The 15,824-nt window shown below is 44.9% G+C and overlaps 3 protein-coding genes across 5 annotated transcripts; 1 reads left to right on the top strand and 2 right to left on the bottom strand.

Annotated features, from left to right (window-relative positions):
• Positions 1 to 1,383: 1,383 nt before the first annotated feature.
• On the top strand, positions 1,384 to 4,247 carry LOC105274966 (zinc finger CCHC domain-containing protein 24-like). Of its 2 annotated transcripts, none has more exons than XM_011331473.3 (4): positions 1,384 to 1,619; positions 1,925 to 2,173; positions 2,659 to 2,832; positions 3,434 to 4,247. In XM_011331473.3, exons 1-4 carry the CDS (start codon positions 1,416 to 1,418, stop codon positions 3,554 to 3,556), a joined length of 750 nt encoding a protein of 249 aa, XP_011329775.1. In that variant the 5' UTR covers positions 1,384 to 1,415; the 3' UTR covers positions 3,557 to 4,247. The 2 variants fall into 2 exon arrangements, with proteins under 2 accessions (XP_011329775.1, XP_011329776.1); XM_011331474.3 differs by having other exon boundaries at positions 1,388 to 1,619; positions 2,659 to 2,823.
• LOC105274961 (Golgi-specific brefeldin A-resistance guanine nucleotide exchange factor 1) lies at positions 4,205 to 12,425 on the bottom strand. Its single transcript, XM_011331467.3, has 15 exons — positions 12,135 to 12,425; positions 11,677 to 11,875; positions 11,375 to 11,602; positions 11,199 to 11,305; positions 10,552 to 11,113; positions 10,107 to 10,477; positions 9,819 to 9,996; positions 9,625 to 9,740; positions 9,354 to 9,545; positions 8,949 to 9,284; positions 8,660 to 8,868; positions 8,332 to 8,577; positions 7,758 to 8,256; positions 5,549 to 7,681; positions 4,205 to 5,276 (listed from the first exon to the last, which is right to left on the bottom strand). Exons 1-15 carry the CDS (start codon positions 12,279 to 12,281, stop codon positions 5,175 to 5,177), a joined length of 5,625 nt encoding a protein of 1,874 aa, XP_011329769.1. The 5' UTR covers positions 12,282 to 12,425; the 3' UTR covers positions 4,205 to 5,174.
• Positions 12,426 to 12,634: 209 nt separating this feature from the next.
• Positions 12,635 to 15,813, bottom strand: LOC105274958. 2 transcript variants are annotated; one of them, XM_026969160.1, is made up of 7 exons: positions 15,696 to 15,813; positions 14,771 to 15,049; positions 14,384 to 14,629; positions 14,152 to 14,309; positions 13,885 to 14,075; positions 13,527 to 13,800; positions 12,635 to 13,461 (listed from the first exon to the last, which is right to left on the bottom strand). In XM_026969160.1, the coding sequence occupies exons 3-7, from the start codon at positions 14,602 to 14,604 to the stop codon at positions 13,208 to 13,210; spliced, it is 1,098 nt and encodes a 365-aa protein (XP_026824961.1). In that variant the 5' UTR covers positions 14,605 to 14,629; positions 14,771 to 15,049; positions 15,696 to 15,813; the 3' UTR covers positions 12,635 to 13,207. The 2 variants fall into 2 exon arrangements, with proteins under 2 accessions (XP_026824961.1, XP_011329767.1); XM_011331465.2 differs by lacking the exon at positions 15,696 to 15,813 and adding an exon at positions 15,146 to 15,416.
• Positions 15,814 to 15,824: the final 11 nt, after the last annotated feature.

Below are 15,824 nucleotides of genomic sequence, written 5' to 3'. Positions count from 1 at the left end.
GTCAAGAGCGGCAAGAAGAAGAAGGAGCCGGGGTCCATTCGGAGGCGTCGGTCGAGAGCAAGCACGGAAATAGCACACACCACATGGCGGGGCTCTCTCTCTCCTCCGGCTCTCTGTGTACACGTTCGTCCTCCTTGACGCGTCCGCCCTATGCAGTCGTTGGTCGCGCTCGCCTCTGGCGTCTTCGTTCGGCTCATCGTCGCCGGAGAAAAATCCTCGCCCTCGATTCGAATTGTCCTAGTGCGCTAATATGACGTGCAGCGAGCGCGTCGTGCTCGAAAAACGGACGTGCTCGTTGCGATTCAGACGTGAGTCTTCAATTTACGACTCGTAACTCAATCCGATCCGCTTCCTCGTTGGACCGACGACGATACAGCGCTGCGTCTTCTTGTGAAAATTTTGCCTGAAAATTGAGACAGCCGTTACGACAATAAATTATACTGTGACGAGAAATGAAAGGAACATTTTTTAACGTCTTGTTCTTCAAGATCGGTTCTTCTTTCTACTACGCGACCAGTCAAACGTTAACTACGCGAAATCTCGAGGGGAAGACAAAATTATCGATGATTTATTTATAATGATATTTGACGCTGAATACGGGAATGCAAACTGAAAAATGTTTCATGAATAAAGCGAGTTCGCGAGTTGGCTGAGTTCAATATGAACATCACGGGAACATCACATCCAAGGCAGTGACGGGGCATTCCCACAGTGCGTACAAGAATACATCGTAGTAACATATGAAATAAGATCAGTCCGATACGCGTGAGTGTGTAAGTGCGTGAAACGTGAAAAGCGTAAAAGCATCGTTTCTCACGATCCCAGAACGAGAGTGCTCGATGCACGTTCAAGAAGATGCAGTTTCAGGAAGAGCGAAAGAGAAACGAATGACGAAACCGTTAACGTTTCAAGCGGAAGAAGAGCGATTCAACGTGTGTTCAAAGCTGCAATGCGATGAAATTAGAGTTCAATTCGTCTTAATGACTCTTTCGCCCAATGTCTTCAGCACTGTAACAATATCCTCGAAATAGCGACGTGTGCCTCAATGTCATGTCACCGACTGTACTTCCCAAAGATCCATGATGGTGACTTCAGAAGTGGAAGAAGTTGCGTTTCATGTTGATTGCTGGAACCGGATGTCATGTCAGAGTTCTGATCTGAATGAAATAAAAAATTTGGAACATTAAGAAATAATCACAATTAAGAGATACCAACATCCATACGTTTGAAGTGATACATAGCTTTAACGCTGACAATCCTCATGGAAGATTGAGGAGGGATGTCAGATGAGAAGACTGTCGCTCGCGTTCAAGGGTAGGGAGATGATAAACGATCACCAGCAAAAATTGCTGTTGATGACACGATCCGAGAATGCCATCGGGGATTGATAAACTGCGAGTTGATTAGATAAAATCATGGCTGCGTGTCATCCAACACCTGCCGTTCAGCGGCTGCAGTTGCAGGATTCGACTCGGATCGGTTACGGAGCAACGATTAATGGCATAGGCGCGCACGGAAGTCAGAAGGCGCTTCAACAATCGACTACCTATCCGCCGCATCTGCTTAACTGGGTCTACTTGGCCATCGCCGAGCAAAATCCGTCGCAACCATCCGATCAGGTAAAATCATCCACGATGATCGAAGAGGCAAACAGGAGAGTGACAACATTGGAGAAGATGTTTGTCTTTGCACACTCGAACTTTGATTTTAAACCTTCGCCTTTAGAGGCTAAGAATCTGTTTCCAAAATAAATTCGCGTCCAAATAAAATGGAAATAGTGTATCCTAAAGATATAGAAAGTCCTTTCCGCAATTGCTTTTATTTAAAAAAAAAAAGAAAAACAAGTAATAGAAATATCTGAAAACTGAATCGAATGTCAAATTATTTCCAATACAGAATAGTATTATATTACTTTACATTTTAGAGCAAACTACTGCCCACAGTCTGGAACAATTTTCCTGGCGCTACGTCGCACACTTATCTGCATCAGGGCGCGTTGAATCCGTCCGGAGTCATCAGACCCATGAGAAATAGCATGGAGAGCATCACGGATTTAGCGGAGCACTTTACCGACTTGGCTTTAAATGATAGAAAACCGATGAAGAGACCACCGTCAACGTACCTATGTCACTTGTGCTTCAACAAGGGACATTACATCAAGGACTGCCCGCAGGTATTCACTCAATAGTTCTAGCGCCAATGGTAAAAATTATATTAGTGCAGAATTTAAGAATTTATCTTCCTCTTCACCAAAATAAAATAATCTCTCAGAGACGAATCTCCACCGGACGCGTAAAGTCATCTTCGTAGCTGTCAGTAAATTTAGCCATACTCGTAAACGGCACGCGTGCCTTGATGCAACGCAGCGCGATGATGCGCGTGGCTCAATTGAGCGCTAATTGACATAACAAACAGCATCTCTGGAACATGTGACGTCGCACGTTCAATAATCGCGGTATGCTTGATGAGGGCAAGCGAATTAAATGTCGCTCCTCCTGGCTGAGGTGATATTCTTCAGCGTCGATTATCTATCAACAATGAATGGCACAATGCTTGTTAAAACCTTGATTAGAATATATCTGATTGTCTTTGATTAATACTTGTACAATAAATGGCCACAGTGATGCTTAGAAGACTGACTTCTCGCGATTTTCACAGGCGCGACCAAAGGGCGAGGGCCTGACACCGTATCAAGGCAAGAAACGCTGCTTCGGCGAGTACAAGTGTTCCAAGTGCAAACGCAAGTGGATGTCGGGCAACAGCTGGGCTAATATGGGTCAGGAGTGCATCAAATGTCACATAAACGTCTATCCTCACAAGCAGGTGAGTCAGGTAAATCAGTCCGTCTCGTCTTATCATCTTATCTTATTGTTGTACTCCTTTATAAAGCGATCATTGGAATTAATCGAGATTACTCGATCGGGATCTCCCTGTCGGACTTCTGCGGATTCGATAAAAATCTTTTGGAACCGTCTCACTCTCTCTCTCTCTCTCTTTCTCTCTCTTTCTCGAAATATTACGCCGCCGAGAGAACGAAGTATCGTGTAAACTGGCGAAAGCTAATTATAGTCGCATAATCTCGCTCGCTCGTGCCGCCCGGTGTGCAGAAATATCCGGTTGGAGTCACCGGTAATTGTTACGTTACGAATCCCAAAAGACGTTCGCAGATTCCTGTTATAATTAAGCGCTACATTACGATTGTATCACAATTATGTAAGCACCAGTTGTACGTCGTGTCACCAGCTAATGAATATCCATCATTATTTGAATAATATTAGTAACACGTAAATAATATTAAAGATACCTTTTGCGCAAGACAATCGAGACACACACTTTACGAAAGCGTGGAAACGCGATTCGTCAGCTTCCATAGAACGCAGCGTACAGCTGTGTGTATGTGTGTGGGCAGTAAAATGTTTCGTATTATTTTCAGAGGCCGTTGGAAAAACCCGATGGTCTGGACGTATCCGATCAAAGCAAGGTCCATCCTCAACATCTCTGCGAGAAGTGTAAAACGCTGGGCTATTATTGCAGACGCAGCGCAATAGTGACTTAACGATACTCGCTGGCTTATTCCGTCCGACTTGCACCCTGAAGAGAAGAGAGAAAACGGTTTCTCTTGCGATGAACCAGGAAAAAGACAATCCACGTACGTCGGGCATGCCCGAGCGTACAGTTTGAACATGGATCAAAAATCATGTATAGCGCTAAAGAGGAAAACAATTCTGTATATTTTTATGTACACACTTATATATATAAATAATATATGACTAAAGATTTTTTACGCCGCACGCGATCCTGGATCACGATCGATGTGTGGAAAAGCGTGGAGTATTCGAGTCACACGCGTTCTATTTACGGGCGATTAGTGAACGCTGTCGCGTTCATGAAATAAGGAAACGAGGACATCATTCTCAGGGATATGTAATAAAGTGTTTCGCCTCTAAATGAACCGATAATTATAATCTTAAACGGGCGAGTGACCAAAAAGGCGAGTGGCGTCTCTACTCGAGGAAGAAGGCCGACTAGAATTATTATTTAGCGAAACAAAATATTTTTGTTCGCATGTTTATATGGATATTTTAATTTTATATGCAAATCAGTGCGCTCGGCGAGAGCGCATTAAATGCGACGTCGATACGATCTTGTTCGCCGGATATTCCGGATTTTCGGATTCCAGGGACGTATGAACATGATGCATGTATAAATCTCTTATTATTCAATATATTATTTGCATATGTACAGATTAAATTGCTATATACGTAATTGCAGAAACATTCGAATTGTCATTAAAAGTCTGAGTCACGAACGGAGATCGAAACCGGCCAGAACTTCGCCGATGGAGTTCGGTTTGCGACGTATCTCTGAAATTTCGACACGTGCGAGTGCTCCGTCATCCGAAACGTGCTGATTAGTGATTAAGACAGTTGTTTCTCAGCGTCGCAAATTGAACTCTTCGAGGTCGCAGCAGTCTCGATCTCCTGTTACAAGCGTTTCTCGAATTTTGATCAATTTGGTATTCTCTCTACGATCGCATCGAACATGTACCAGTCTAACGCATGCGACTATGTATATGGAGATTAACAGTGAAAGAGTAGAGTCTCTTACCTGGTGCGCTAAACGTTTAAGAGGAAGGAATAGTGAGAATTTGTTTGGTTCGGGTTGTTCTACGGGTTGTTGTAAAGGACAACACACGCAACGCACGCCGATAAAAAACACCAACGGCAACTCTGATCGGTCGAGAAAGTTTGGCTGGTATTTGGCTGTCGTTCGCAGTCGAGGAGCACCTTCCGCTCGTAAAAGATGCAAAGAGGTTTATACAACGAAAGTACAACACATATTGAGTGCTAAGAGTGAAGGCGAGGACTATATTATGCCGTCACTTATTGTTGAGATTATGCAACGCGTGATGATCTTAACAATAATGTGAGCGCGTGGAACACGCATATAATATATATATATATATATATATATATATATTATCTGTATATAATGAGTGCCAAATATACAAACCAAAGATATACAACGACTCCGCATCTCTCTATGCTCGTTCCTCCTCACGTAATCATAACGTAAAGCTGATTCTTGATTGCACTTTCTCTACGCAAAACATAATCGCGCGCATCGTAGAAATATTTTTATATAATACAATTTACATAGAAAATGTACAGTGGTCAAGGATTAGTGACGACGAAGAGGAGATCCGCCGCCGGATCCTCGCTAAAATACGCCGCGGAGTTAAACGTCGTTGCTGGCGTAGGATCTACTGTCATCGTCTGCAAACAAAACATTCGGTTACATTACGTTTCGTCACACTATCAGTGGGATCGGAGCAGGCATAAGCGAATTAGCTAATTTAATTTCCATCTAACACGAACAGGATGTGGACGGCCTTACTGACAATCTTGAATAACGCGTAAAGATGATCATCTTTGATATCATCTTTACATTCTCTTTTAGCTTTTTTGTCAACGAAAAATGAGACACTTTAATGAGATTCTAAGCAAACGCGATCGAGATCCTGCTAAGATGCGAGACAATGATTCACCTCAGGTGGATCCGCGCGGTAGGAAGGATTTTCCGTTGGCGAGTGCTGATACTGTGCCACCTGTCCGTACGATATTGGCGCATGCTGCTGCATACATTGTTGTTGGATGCACTGCTGCTGCATCAGTATTTGTTGCTGCTGCTGTTGTCTCCATTCCTCGTATTTCCTCATAGCGACGTGATTTTCGTCGGTTACGCCTTGCATTCCGTTTTGCGTTGATCTGCCACACTCTTCTTCGCTAGGTAAAACTTGCTGTTGTTGCTGCTGCTGTTGTTCTCTCTCGTACGGTTTGTCCACTGGTGAATTTGCTCTGTGGTAAATATCAAAGATACTCTGAGCCGCGGGTTGTACCGCAACGGGACTCGACACGCTGGGTGGTGGTTGACTGACCAGAGTGATCACTTGCTGCGACTCTTTGCCCTCGGTATTGTACATCAACGTGGGAAGCGGCACTGGGACCGGGATCCCGCCAGATTGCGCGATTGAGGGATTGAGAATATCCACAGGTTGCGCTGCAATTGTCACGTCCGCGCTAGTCTCATCGGAGCGTTCGATTTCAGCCGAAGGTGGATTATTTTCCGGTTGTGGGGGTGCTATTGATCCTGGAAAGGACGGCGGAAGCTGCTGTTGGCCGACCAAGCTGATAACCTGCGGCTGTTGCGGCGGTAGCGGTTGCGGTGATGGCAATACCGGTGGTTCCGGGAAAAGTTCATTCCTCAGGTTCGGTAGGAATGTGTCGATTGCTCGCCACGTGGGCGCCCAGAGATTAGAAGTTGGCGCCAGAACGTTGGCCGATGACATTACCAATAGCATGTTCTTTAGCGATTCAGGAATCGCCTCGAACAACAATTCACTATTGTCAGCATGCATGTATGCACGCAAGAGTTCCAATACCGTCAGCCACAGCGGTAAGAAACCGGGCAATGTCAGCAGCGGTGTCAGATGATGCAGGAATACCTTGGAGAGCAACATCGCGGCCCTGACTCTCGTCTCCTCGACGCCAATAGGGTCGTTCGTCGCGATCGGGCCCAGCAGTTGCGCCAGTAGCGGAAACAGCACCTCTTCCAAGCACTGTGACCACTCTATCGCGGACAATTGCGCCAAGTCATGCGCCAACAGAGTGCTTTGCAAATACGTGATTGCCGCGGTACGTACCGGCCTGCGGGAGTCACAGCAGAGTCGCGCGATACCTTGCAGAAGTGGCCGCCAGGCCTGCGGCCACAGAGATATGCCATCATCGATGCTGCCTTCTTCCGCCCACCATCGGAATACCTGAGCGATTCTGGTATGCAACGTATGCATCAGATTCAACAGCTGCACGGGACTCTGTTGATACGCGGGCGACTCCTCCGCCGAGTTGCATACTCTGCTACGTTTGCCCGCGCACTGCAGCATCGCCTCCGCGAATGTTCTCACGCAGTTGACGCACAGATCGAAATTGAAGGGCGTCACGTGCGCCATGTCGCGCACCAGGAAGTTTAAGCTGTCGCAGCACTTGACGAACGCCGCCGGGTCGTGCAGCTGAAGATCGCGTACCAATACGATCGTGTCGGCTGCGACTGGAAGCGGCGCCTCGGTGCCGGTCGGCGACACCAGCACCCACTCTGGCACAGGACTGATGGGTCTTGGATCTAAGACTGATGCTCGGGCGTTCGTCGTTTCATCGAGCACAGTGTTGGATCGTTTGGGCGCCAACGCGCCGGCACCCGCACACTCCAACAGACTGAACACCACTTTCCAATCTTCCGCGCTGTGAATATTCGCCGCGCCCGTCTTCAGGAGCTCAAACAGGCCGTATGCGATCTGCCGGGCCAACGGCGCGGTTGTCGCAGATGGCAGATGAGTTAGTGGCAACAGAGGAGATAGACATGCAAACTCCTCCCCGCGCAAGAGCCTAATGGCCAGTCTCAGCATACCGACAGCTACCCTCTCGAGAAGATAGGGATGATTCTCTCGTGCTGCTAGCGTTAATAGACGGTCCAAATGACCCTGGACCACCGGCCAGATGCATGTCACCCTGTCGCGATTCTGTATAGTCACTTCCAGCAGCAGCTCCAACAGAAATATTGAAATATCCTCGTCATTGGGATTCACTGACACTAGAGCACCCACGAGAGAATTCAGCGACTCGCTCTGCAAAGTTGCGACGATCGTTTACACGTTAAACTCGCAAGCGTACAGTCAAAAGCGTAATCAAATGTCGAGTTACCTGAAAGAACTTGCTCTCCTCGATGATAGCTTTGAGATAGCAATTGGCGATAAATTCTATGGCCTTTTTGCGCGCAGTAGCCTCAGCGGGATGCGGTACACGCGACGTGTCCATGGCGATATAAGAGTAAAAGGTGGAGAATATTCCTTGATCGCCTGGTGAAGCTTTGGGTGTGGTCGGTTCTCGAAGCAGAGATATCTTGCCGGACGGATCGATAAAGTCCTCCACCTCCGTCAGATTTTTCGGCAGCAATCTTGCCTCGTAGAGCGACTGCAGGCAATCGATAATATTCTTCCACGATGCCCTCAAAGCATCTCCATGTAGGTGCGTGATCTTGAAGAGGGTGCGAGTTGCCAATTGCGATTTCATGCTTCCACCGAGGTGTAGAACCACCTGCTCGGGCTTCCCGCCGATTATCAAACCCGTGAACTTGCACAGACTCACTATGAGAGTGTCTAAATCACCGCACATGCCGTGATGAGCGCTGATTGCCGCGCAACTGAAAAGAAAATTCGTACAATTAGTACGAGATGAAATTTTTATGACAAATAATCGAGGATTGTGTGTAGCAAACCTGAGAAATGCTTGAGCCACTTTACGCTGCAACGATCTATCCTGCGTTTTATCATACGCCCGACAAAGAGCGCTCACGATAGGACCCCACGCGTGCTCGGCTAAATCTCTGTCTATAAATTCCCCGGAATTGCCCACTTTCAAGTACACGCTTTCAGGACCGGAACCTCTCCTTAATAAAACTTTCCATAAATAATTATCTTTGACTAGCCCGGTTTGTTCAGCTGGCATTACGATTTCTTCTCCCCTGCACAGATAATAAATACATAAACAGTACTCTACAATGAAGATGGTAGGCGCTAGCCAATATCCGTAACATTAACGCTTACTTGATCGACGTATAGATTTCGTCAAGCATGTCCTGATCAAAATCGGCATCTCCGTTAACTTTCTTCAAGTTTCTCTTGAACTCCTCGGCAGTCATAGGATTATTTTGCCTCTTTACGTTATAATTATGTTGATCAACGTTCAACATAATCACCGCATAGGCTAACGTGAAGGCGGCATCGGCCGAAGCGAACGGTCTACCGTTGCTTTCCTAGGTGCGATACTCTGTTAGTTTAATTTTGTTTTATTTGCGTTACGTTACTTCTAATAGAGAGTAGAGGATGTACTTACGTGCCAATGCTCAGCGAACTTCTCGAGCAAGAGAGATATAAGGGGCGCCTCCCCGGGTAACCTGAACGATTCCAGGTAAAGTCGCAGCGCCTGATCGATCCGGGTATTCCTCAGGTCGAAATTGTGCACGAAGTAATTGAGAATGTTCTTGTTCTCCTTCTTGCTGATGTACTCGCCGATCGCTTTCTTGTCCAGACCCGGATTCTCTCTCAGCAACTTCGCCACGTTCTCTGGATCCGAATGACCGGGAGTGCCGCCGAGGAGACCGTGTTCCGTGAGCTTCGCGATACCCTCCCGTGGGTTTTCGTTAAACTTTTCCGTACCGAGGACCAGCCACTATAGGAGCAAGAGGAGAGTCTGATTCATTGCACTTACGTCGAGGATAAGAGAAAAGAGAGTACTCACTCGTTTGTTTGATTTAATGGCAAGTAAATCTTCACGCGTGGGAAGAGTCGACGACGCTTCGTGACGCGACGGCTTGCACAGTTCCTTGCAGCCTTTGCAGCAGATCTCCATGCCGGTAATCAGCATTATTATGGCGTCCAACGATATCAATTGCATACTGTGCATGCCAGCGGTCATCGGTATGGAAACGTTCTAAAAGAGAATTTTTCAAGATCTGCGATTTCTGCATGTTGATTAATATTGACGTTATGACATGACGAGACCTACGTACCTTAGAAAACATTTTCATAAGTTCCTCGTACAGGTTTGTGGAATAAAGCCCGCAATCGTAATTTAAATATAACTCGGCAGGCAAACCTGGTATTCTCCACAATCTTACTATAGCCTCTGCAAATTGTGAAAATAATATTTACGATGCCGCGCAGTGTCGTGCATTGTGTAGCGTTATCAAATTAAGATACCTACCAAGTGCGAGTTCCCGTTGCTCATACGATATCCTATTGGACTCTGAGCTGACTATTTCCATTAACTTGGTTAAATAGTACTCCACTTGGAATTTCAAGTGTTCCCTTTGCGATTCAAACAATAGAAATGACACTTGAAGATTTACAGCGAGGATCATCAATCTGTCTGTCCCTAGCAGCTGAAATATGAAGGGCGAGATATGTAACAATATGTTTCGCGTGTTTTTTATCTTCGTTATTATTATTGCTATTACATGTATGTGCAAGCAGACATACATGATTCTCTTACCAAGATAAGATTTCTGCATAGATCATCCTTGACCAGGGCAAGTAAAGATGAGAAATTGGCGAGCGCGTCCGCGGCAATTTCCAACGCTACTTGAAGCAAACTGAGACCCAAGTGGGTCATAATTTCGTTATTCTGCTTGTCGAGAGGACTGCACAGGGAAATGAGAAATCGAAACAGCTCGCGCACGCACAATGCGCCGTATGGCGCGCGCTGTTGCAGTGGAATAAATCGGACACCCTGACTATTCACATATTCCTCCATCTGCTCGGGCTCCCTCACTCTGGACTTTTTGGACACGCTGTCGTCCACTGACAGATCTTCCACGCTGCTAGTCGGGGATTGTGCCAACTCGATGCTCTTTTCTTCGTCACCTGCGTGATTATTCAGAAAATGATAACTTAGATGTTATTACAGTTTATTCGAAAATAATAAAAACGATAATTACCTTGGCTTTCCGTTGTTACTGATTGTTTAGCAGAAGGTTCGCATGTTTCGTCTGGTGTGCTCTTTTGATCAACTGCATTTTCCTTCTCTGAACTTTTAGCATCCACTCCAGATGCAATTTTGCCTTCAGTATCGATGTTTTCAGTGTTGTTACCTTCGGTTGTTTCATTCTTGACGTCTTTGTTGCTTTCATCTTTATTATCTTTCTCATTTTTATCCTCCTTTTCCTCTTTCTTATTTATCTCCTGATTATCCGGAGCTTTGTTACATTCGTTGCCATCTTTATTACCGTCTTTTTTATTATTAATCTTGTTTTCGCTCTTCTCGTCTTCGTTTTTATCAACACTCCCATGATCGAGCGATCCCTGCATGTCGACGATATTCCCGACTGGTGAGACTGGCGTGGTAGCCAAGCGTCCCGGTCGAATTTTGTCGACCGAGCTGAAAATATGCGACTCCTTCTCATCGACCTCATCCGTGGCGGATTTTACCTTTTGTTTCGCATAGCTTTTATGTTTCCTGTTTTTGCTACGAGTGTTTTCCATGCTGTTTGTCCTCATTTTCTGTCAAAAATCATATATACTCGCTTACATGAGAATACTTTAAGTTATGCTCTGTAAAACTTTATTACTAGTCATCACCACTTACCTTCATATTTGGCAAAACTCGGGTATCGTCGACAAACTGCGGTAATCTAGTAAACAAATGTTGAACCATGTCTCTCAGGCAATGTTCCGCCGTTCTCCGAAGTATTTCTGTAAAAACGGGCATCTCAGATTTATTTGCAACATTAGCAGAAACTTGACACTGACTTTACAACTCACCACTAAGGCGTGTTTCAAAACATATCCTAAAACAGCTCAGCATAATTTCGCATATACTTTCATTGGAGAGATGATCACCGGCAGGTGACAGCATGAGAGCCCTCAGTACCTGTAGAATCCTCATAAGGACCACACCGTCGCCGGATGCGTCAGTGCCTACAAACCTGGCATGAGTAACAGCATCTGCTATGGATTCCACACAAGACGCTATGGCAGGGTGGTTGGGATCTACAAAATAATTTGCGTGTCGAGACATAATGTGGACAAGTGGATTCCTCTGGGTTATCATGATCGAAACTAACCCACAAGGCCATAAGAAATTATTTTATTCACAGCAGACAGAGCCAGACTGGTCACGGGCCCTGTAGTTTCCTCCGATCTTATGATCTCCAAGAAGGGCGTGAGAAAAACCGCAGGCTCCAATTGAGACAGGTCTCGCGGTTCGTTCAATACCTCCTTCAAGGTGTTCAAGCCCTTCACAAGAGTGTCCTGGTCGTCGTCCTGGAAACAGTCAAATGTGTCGTTAGGAAAACCTGCAAGGTGCATCGCAACGTCAGTCAATCTTGTTTGACTGTTGACACGTCGAAACTACACGGTCTATCATCTGTCAGCGAGTGCAACCTTTGCAACCTGTTTGATCTGCCAGAAACGAGAAGAAATACCCGAAATACGGAATGACACTCCAAATTGCACGACACTTTTTATCTTAATCTTTTTATCTCGATGGAGACAGATGGCGAAAAGGACAAGGCCGTCTAACCTGGTGAGAATGCGACGACCATCGGGCACCTCGTCGCATCGCCGTCACCAGGAGGCACAGTTCGCTCTCGACGACGTACAGGCCGCTCCTGCACGGGCCCGTGGACCTCGTAATTCTGCTCATCTCGCGTGGTTCTGCCGTTACCATGCCATGATCGAACCCTGGAAAACCTCACGTCACAGCCGGATAATTCGCGACGTTTCCTAAACGTCCGTCACGTCAAGAGACTCGAGAAGCGAGCCACTTCCAACTTCCAACGCGATACCATCGATCATCGCTAACCGCAGTCGATCCGCGATAGTACAGCAGCCGCACGTTCGATTAATCGATACTCTCGCGCCGGCATCGAGAATGCCATTTGAATCGGTTCAAATAGGTTATGTTAGAAAGAAAACTCGGAGCAATGCTCGCAACTCGGTGTTTCGAGTATAATCTTGATACATGTATTAAATGTATGTATTAAAACAGAAAACAGATTTAAATAATTTATACAAATATGATTCAATCCGTAAATAAACTGTTTATTTAGAAATGTGGATTTTCTAATATTACATGATTTAGAAATGTGGATTTTCTAATATTACACGATTATCTTCACAGGATTAATCTCATACAAAGTTCACTGAATTTGAAGAATGCATCAGTACAGAACAGATAAAACTAGGATATACTATGTCCATGTTACATCCTGTTTACATCTCGTTCTTCTGTCATTTCTTTTCGCCGTTTTATTTTGAGATATAACAATTACGTCGGAACAATATGTAATGGAACTATTTCATTCAACTATGCTAAAAGGGTAGACTCACTTCTTATATCTCAATCACGGCTGCGTCGATTTATGCATAGCGCATGCATATATCAACATAAGCATTCACACTCTTTAAATACAATCTTATTACGTATAATTACGTTTATACATGCATATATATAAACGTGAACATGTTACTTATTTGTTAGCAAGAAATACAAAAATCTGTCACTTTTATCGTGTCTTTTTCGTTATATACATCTTTCAGTAGTCCAGTAAAGACATATTTACTCTGTCAGTTATATTTGTTATAACAGAGCAATTATTCATAATCCTTATGAAATCTATCGTCGTGATCCCAACCCTTGTTGTTCTTCTGCCTTGGTGGCGTTATTTTCAACGATTTCAGCTTCGCGTTAACGTTATCTTCTTTTTTCGGCTTACCTGATGCACCCGACCCGCGTATGGCTCTTGGCACACTTGGGTTCTTCGAGTAATTACCTTGCTCCGATGTATCATTCCTCATTTCGTTTTTCGTGATGTGTTGATTGTCATCGACTTCCTGCGGTTGATCATCTGAAATATCGGAACATTCCTTGTGACGTATTATTCCTGAAATATATAATGCGTATTGTCATTACCGTATATAGTCTTTGTCTCTGCAACCACTTTTAATTCCGCCTGGGAAAACGGGTGCTTGAAGGAGAGCGACTTGATGCTCGAGAGATAAAACTCTTTCAGTTGTCGGTCCTTAATTTCGTAAGCGTTATTGGCTAACTCGATCATCAATAACAATGCTGCACGATTCTGCGAGTTATAACTATTGTCTCTCAATAAAATGTTTCTAATTGTCATTATTAAGCTATTTAATTGCTCTGGGCATTCCGCATAAAGATCTTTACCAGATCTGAGAATCTGAAAAAGAATAACGCATTTATCGTGTTCTCTCACTCACTGCCTTTTCCTTTCGTCTGTGTACGTGCCAATATAAAAACTTACTTGTATCATGACAAAATAGATATTATCGTTGAGATTGTCTTGCAATATATCTTCCAAATAATGAATTAACGGCTCAGCCAGTATCCTCAATCTATTACCATTAATTAACCTCATGCAATAGTAAAGCTCCGCATGGAGCAAGACAATATTCGCAAACGTCTTGCTATCTTCCACTCTATTTTTCTCCTTGGCTAAAAAGCCAAGCGTATAATAATAAAGTAATACAACTGCCAGTATATCTATAATACATTTATACAAAATACTTACATATGTAATTATCCTGTAGAAAACGTAACAAACTGCCTCGTACCAATTCATTGTTGTCCCCTATCAGAGCAATTTTGTTGTCACTGAATATCACTGCTGTCCTCCTAGTGAGAGAGTCATCAAGTACAGCTTGCTTCCAGAGAGCATTGCATGTGTCCCTGAAATTTGCGACCTTGCGGTGAGAGCTGACGAAGCAAGTGGCACGAGCGTATCGAGAAGAAACCTTGATTACTTTAGGGCACCCCTGTTGAACGCGCTGGTCATGAGATCTGCGACCTCCTGAATCAGTTGGGGCGAGACAGGTTCGCGTATGTCGTAGCCAGCTATCTTGTTCGTTATGTCTTGGACAATGTTATTGCCACGATTACTTGCATCTCCCGGTCTACGCAGGATCTGCTCCTTACTTGGATTCTTTTCGATGAGCCATCCGCGACCACGACCAAACGAAGTCATCTCCGACAAGCTTTGACAGTTAAACCTGTTTGAGACAAGAGGAACGACAAATCAGTAGATTGTTGATTGTACATGTATGTACATCCGACATGACTTTTTTTGCGATTTGGCATCTGCGAGAGCGGTTGCCAATTTAAACTGATCATCAAGAGAAATGTGAACTTACACGTTGATGAATACAATCTTGTCCGTTCATTCGTTTACGCGACAGATTTTTAAATCAAACATTTGCGTGCTCCGTCAGCAGGAATCCATAAGTTTGCTCCTTTTAGCGGCACCAGGTTCTACCGCGACAAGTAGATTGACAAGCATTGGCACTTCAGGCACTTACGCTTCTTCCTCATTCAGTCATTTTGTCTAGTGACATTGAATAGATAGCGTCCTTCTAGTAAGTCCGCCAGTAACAGGGAAGCTATGGCGCGCTGTTCGAATTCACTTCTACAATCTACGTAACAAGAATTGTACATAAAAGTTGGATCCTCACACAAGCTCGAGCTCGCAATCATATTATACATCTAGAAGTCTGAGGTGTCACACTTACTAGAGCTACTCTATAAATAGAGTACCAGCAGTGCCCTGATCGAAGCAAGTTATACTTTTTTTCTTTTAAATCTTTACTCAGGAATATCGTATTGCTTGCCGACGGAAGCAAGAAGAGTATAGAAACAAGGCGAAGAAAATGTTAATGTTAATCGTCGTCGACCAAACGACCATTGGAATTCCTAGCGCAGCGATATGCGATCATCCGAATAAGTTTATCGGTCAAGGCACTCGTGTTATTCGCGTTCGATCGAACTTGCATACTTGACAACTCGTACATACATACTACGTAGCTCGCACGGACAGCAAGTAGAGAAGCAAAAAAAGAGCGCGGCTGAGTAACTGGACCAGTCGAATCGAATGTCGCTTGGCGATTCCGGTGAGCGCTAGCATCGCTCGGGATCGCCAATCGGTACGGAAACTGCCCGTACTAAATAAACTGTCAGTCATCGCTAAGGCGGTCAGTTACCATCACTCATCATCGCGTGGCTCGTCAATAAGTGATTGCCGACGATCCTAGAGACTCGGGCAATCCGATTGCAACAAGTTACCTCTTCCAGTGATTCGCTCCTCAACGTGGGACGAGTCGCCAGAGCAGTCGCAGTAGTAGCGATCGCAGTCGCAGTCGCTGATCGTCGCTGATCAGGTACGTCTCGTCGCGTGACGTTGACCCGCTCCGA

Source organism: Ooceraea biroi, chromosome 1 (assembly GCF_003672135.1).
Source record: "Ooceraea biroi isolate clonal line C1 chromosome 1, Obir_v5.4, whole genome shotgun sequence".
Taxonomy (NCBI): Eukaryota; Metazoa; Arthropoda; class Insecta; order Hymenoptera; family Formicidae; genus Ooceraea; species Ooceraea biroi.
Note: the sequence above shows the minus strand (reverse complement) of the source record. Positions and strands in the feature narration are given on the sequence as shown.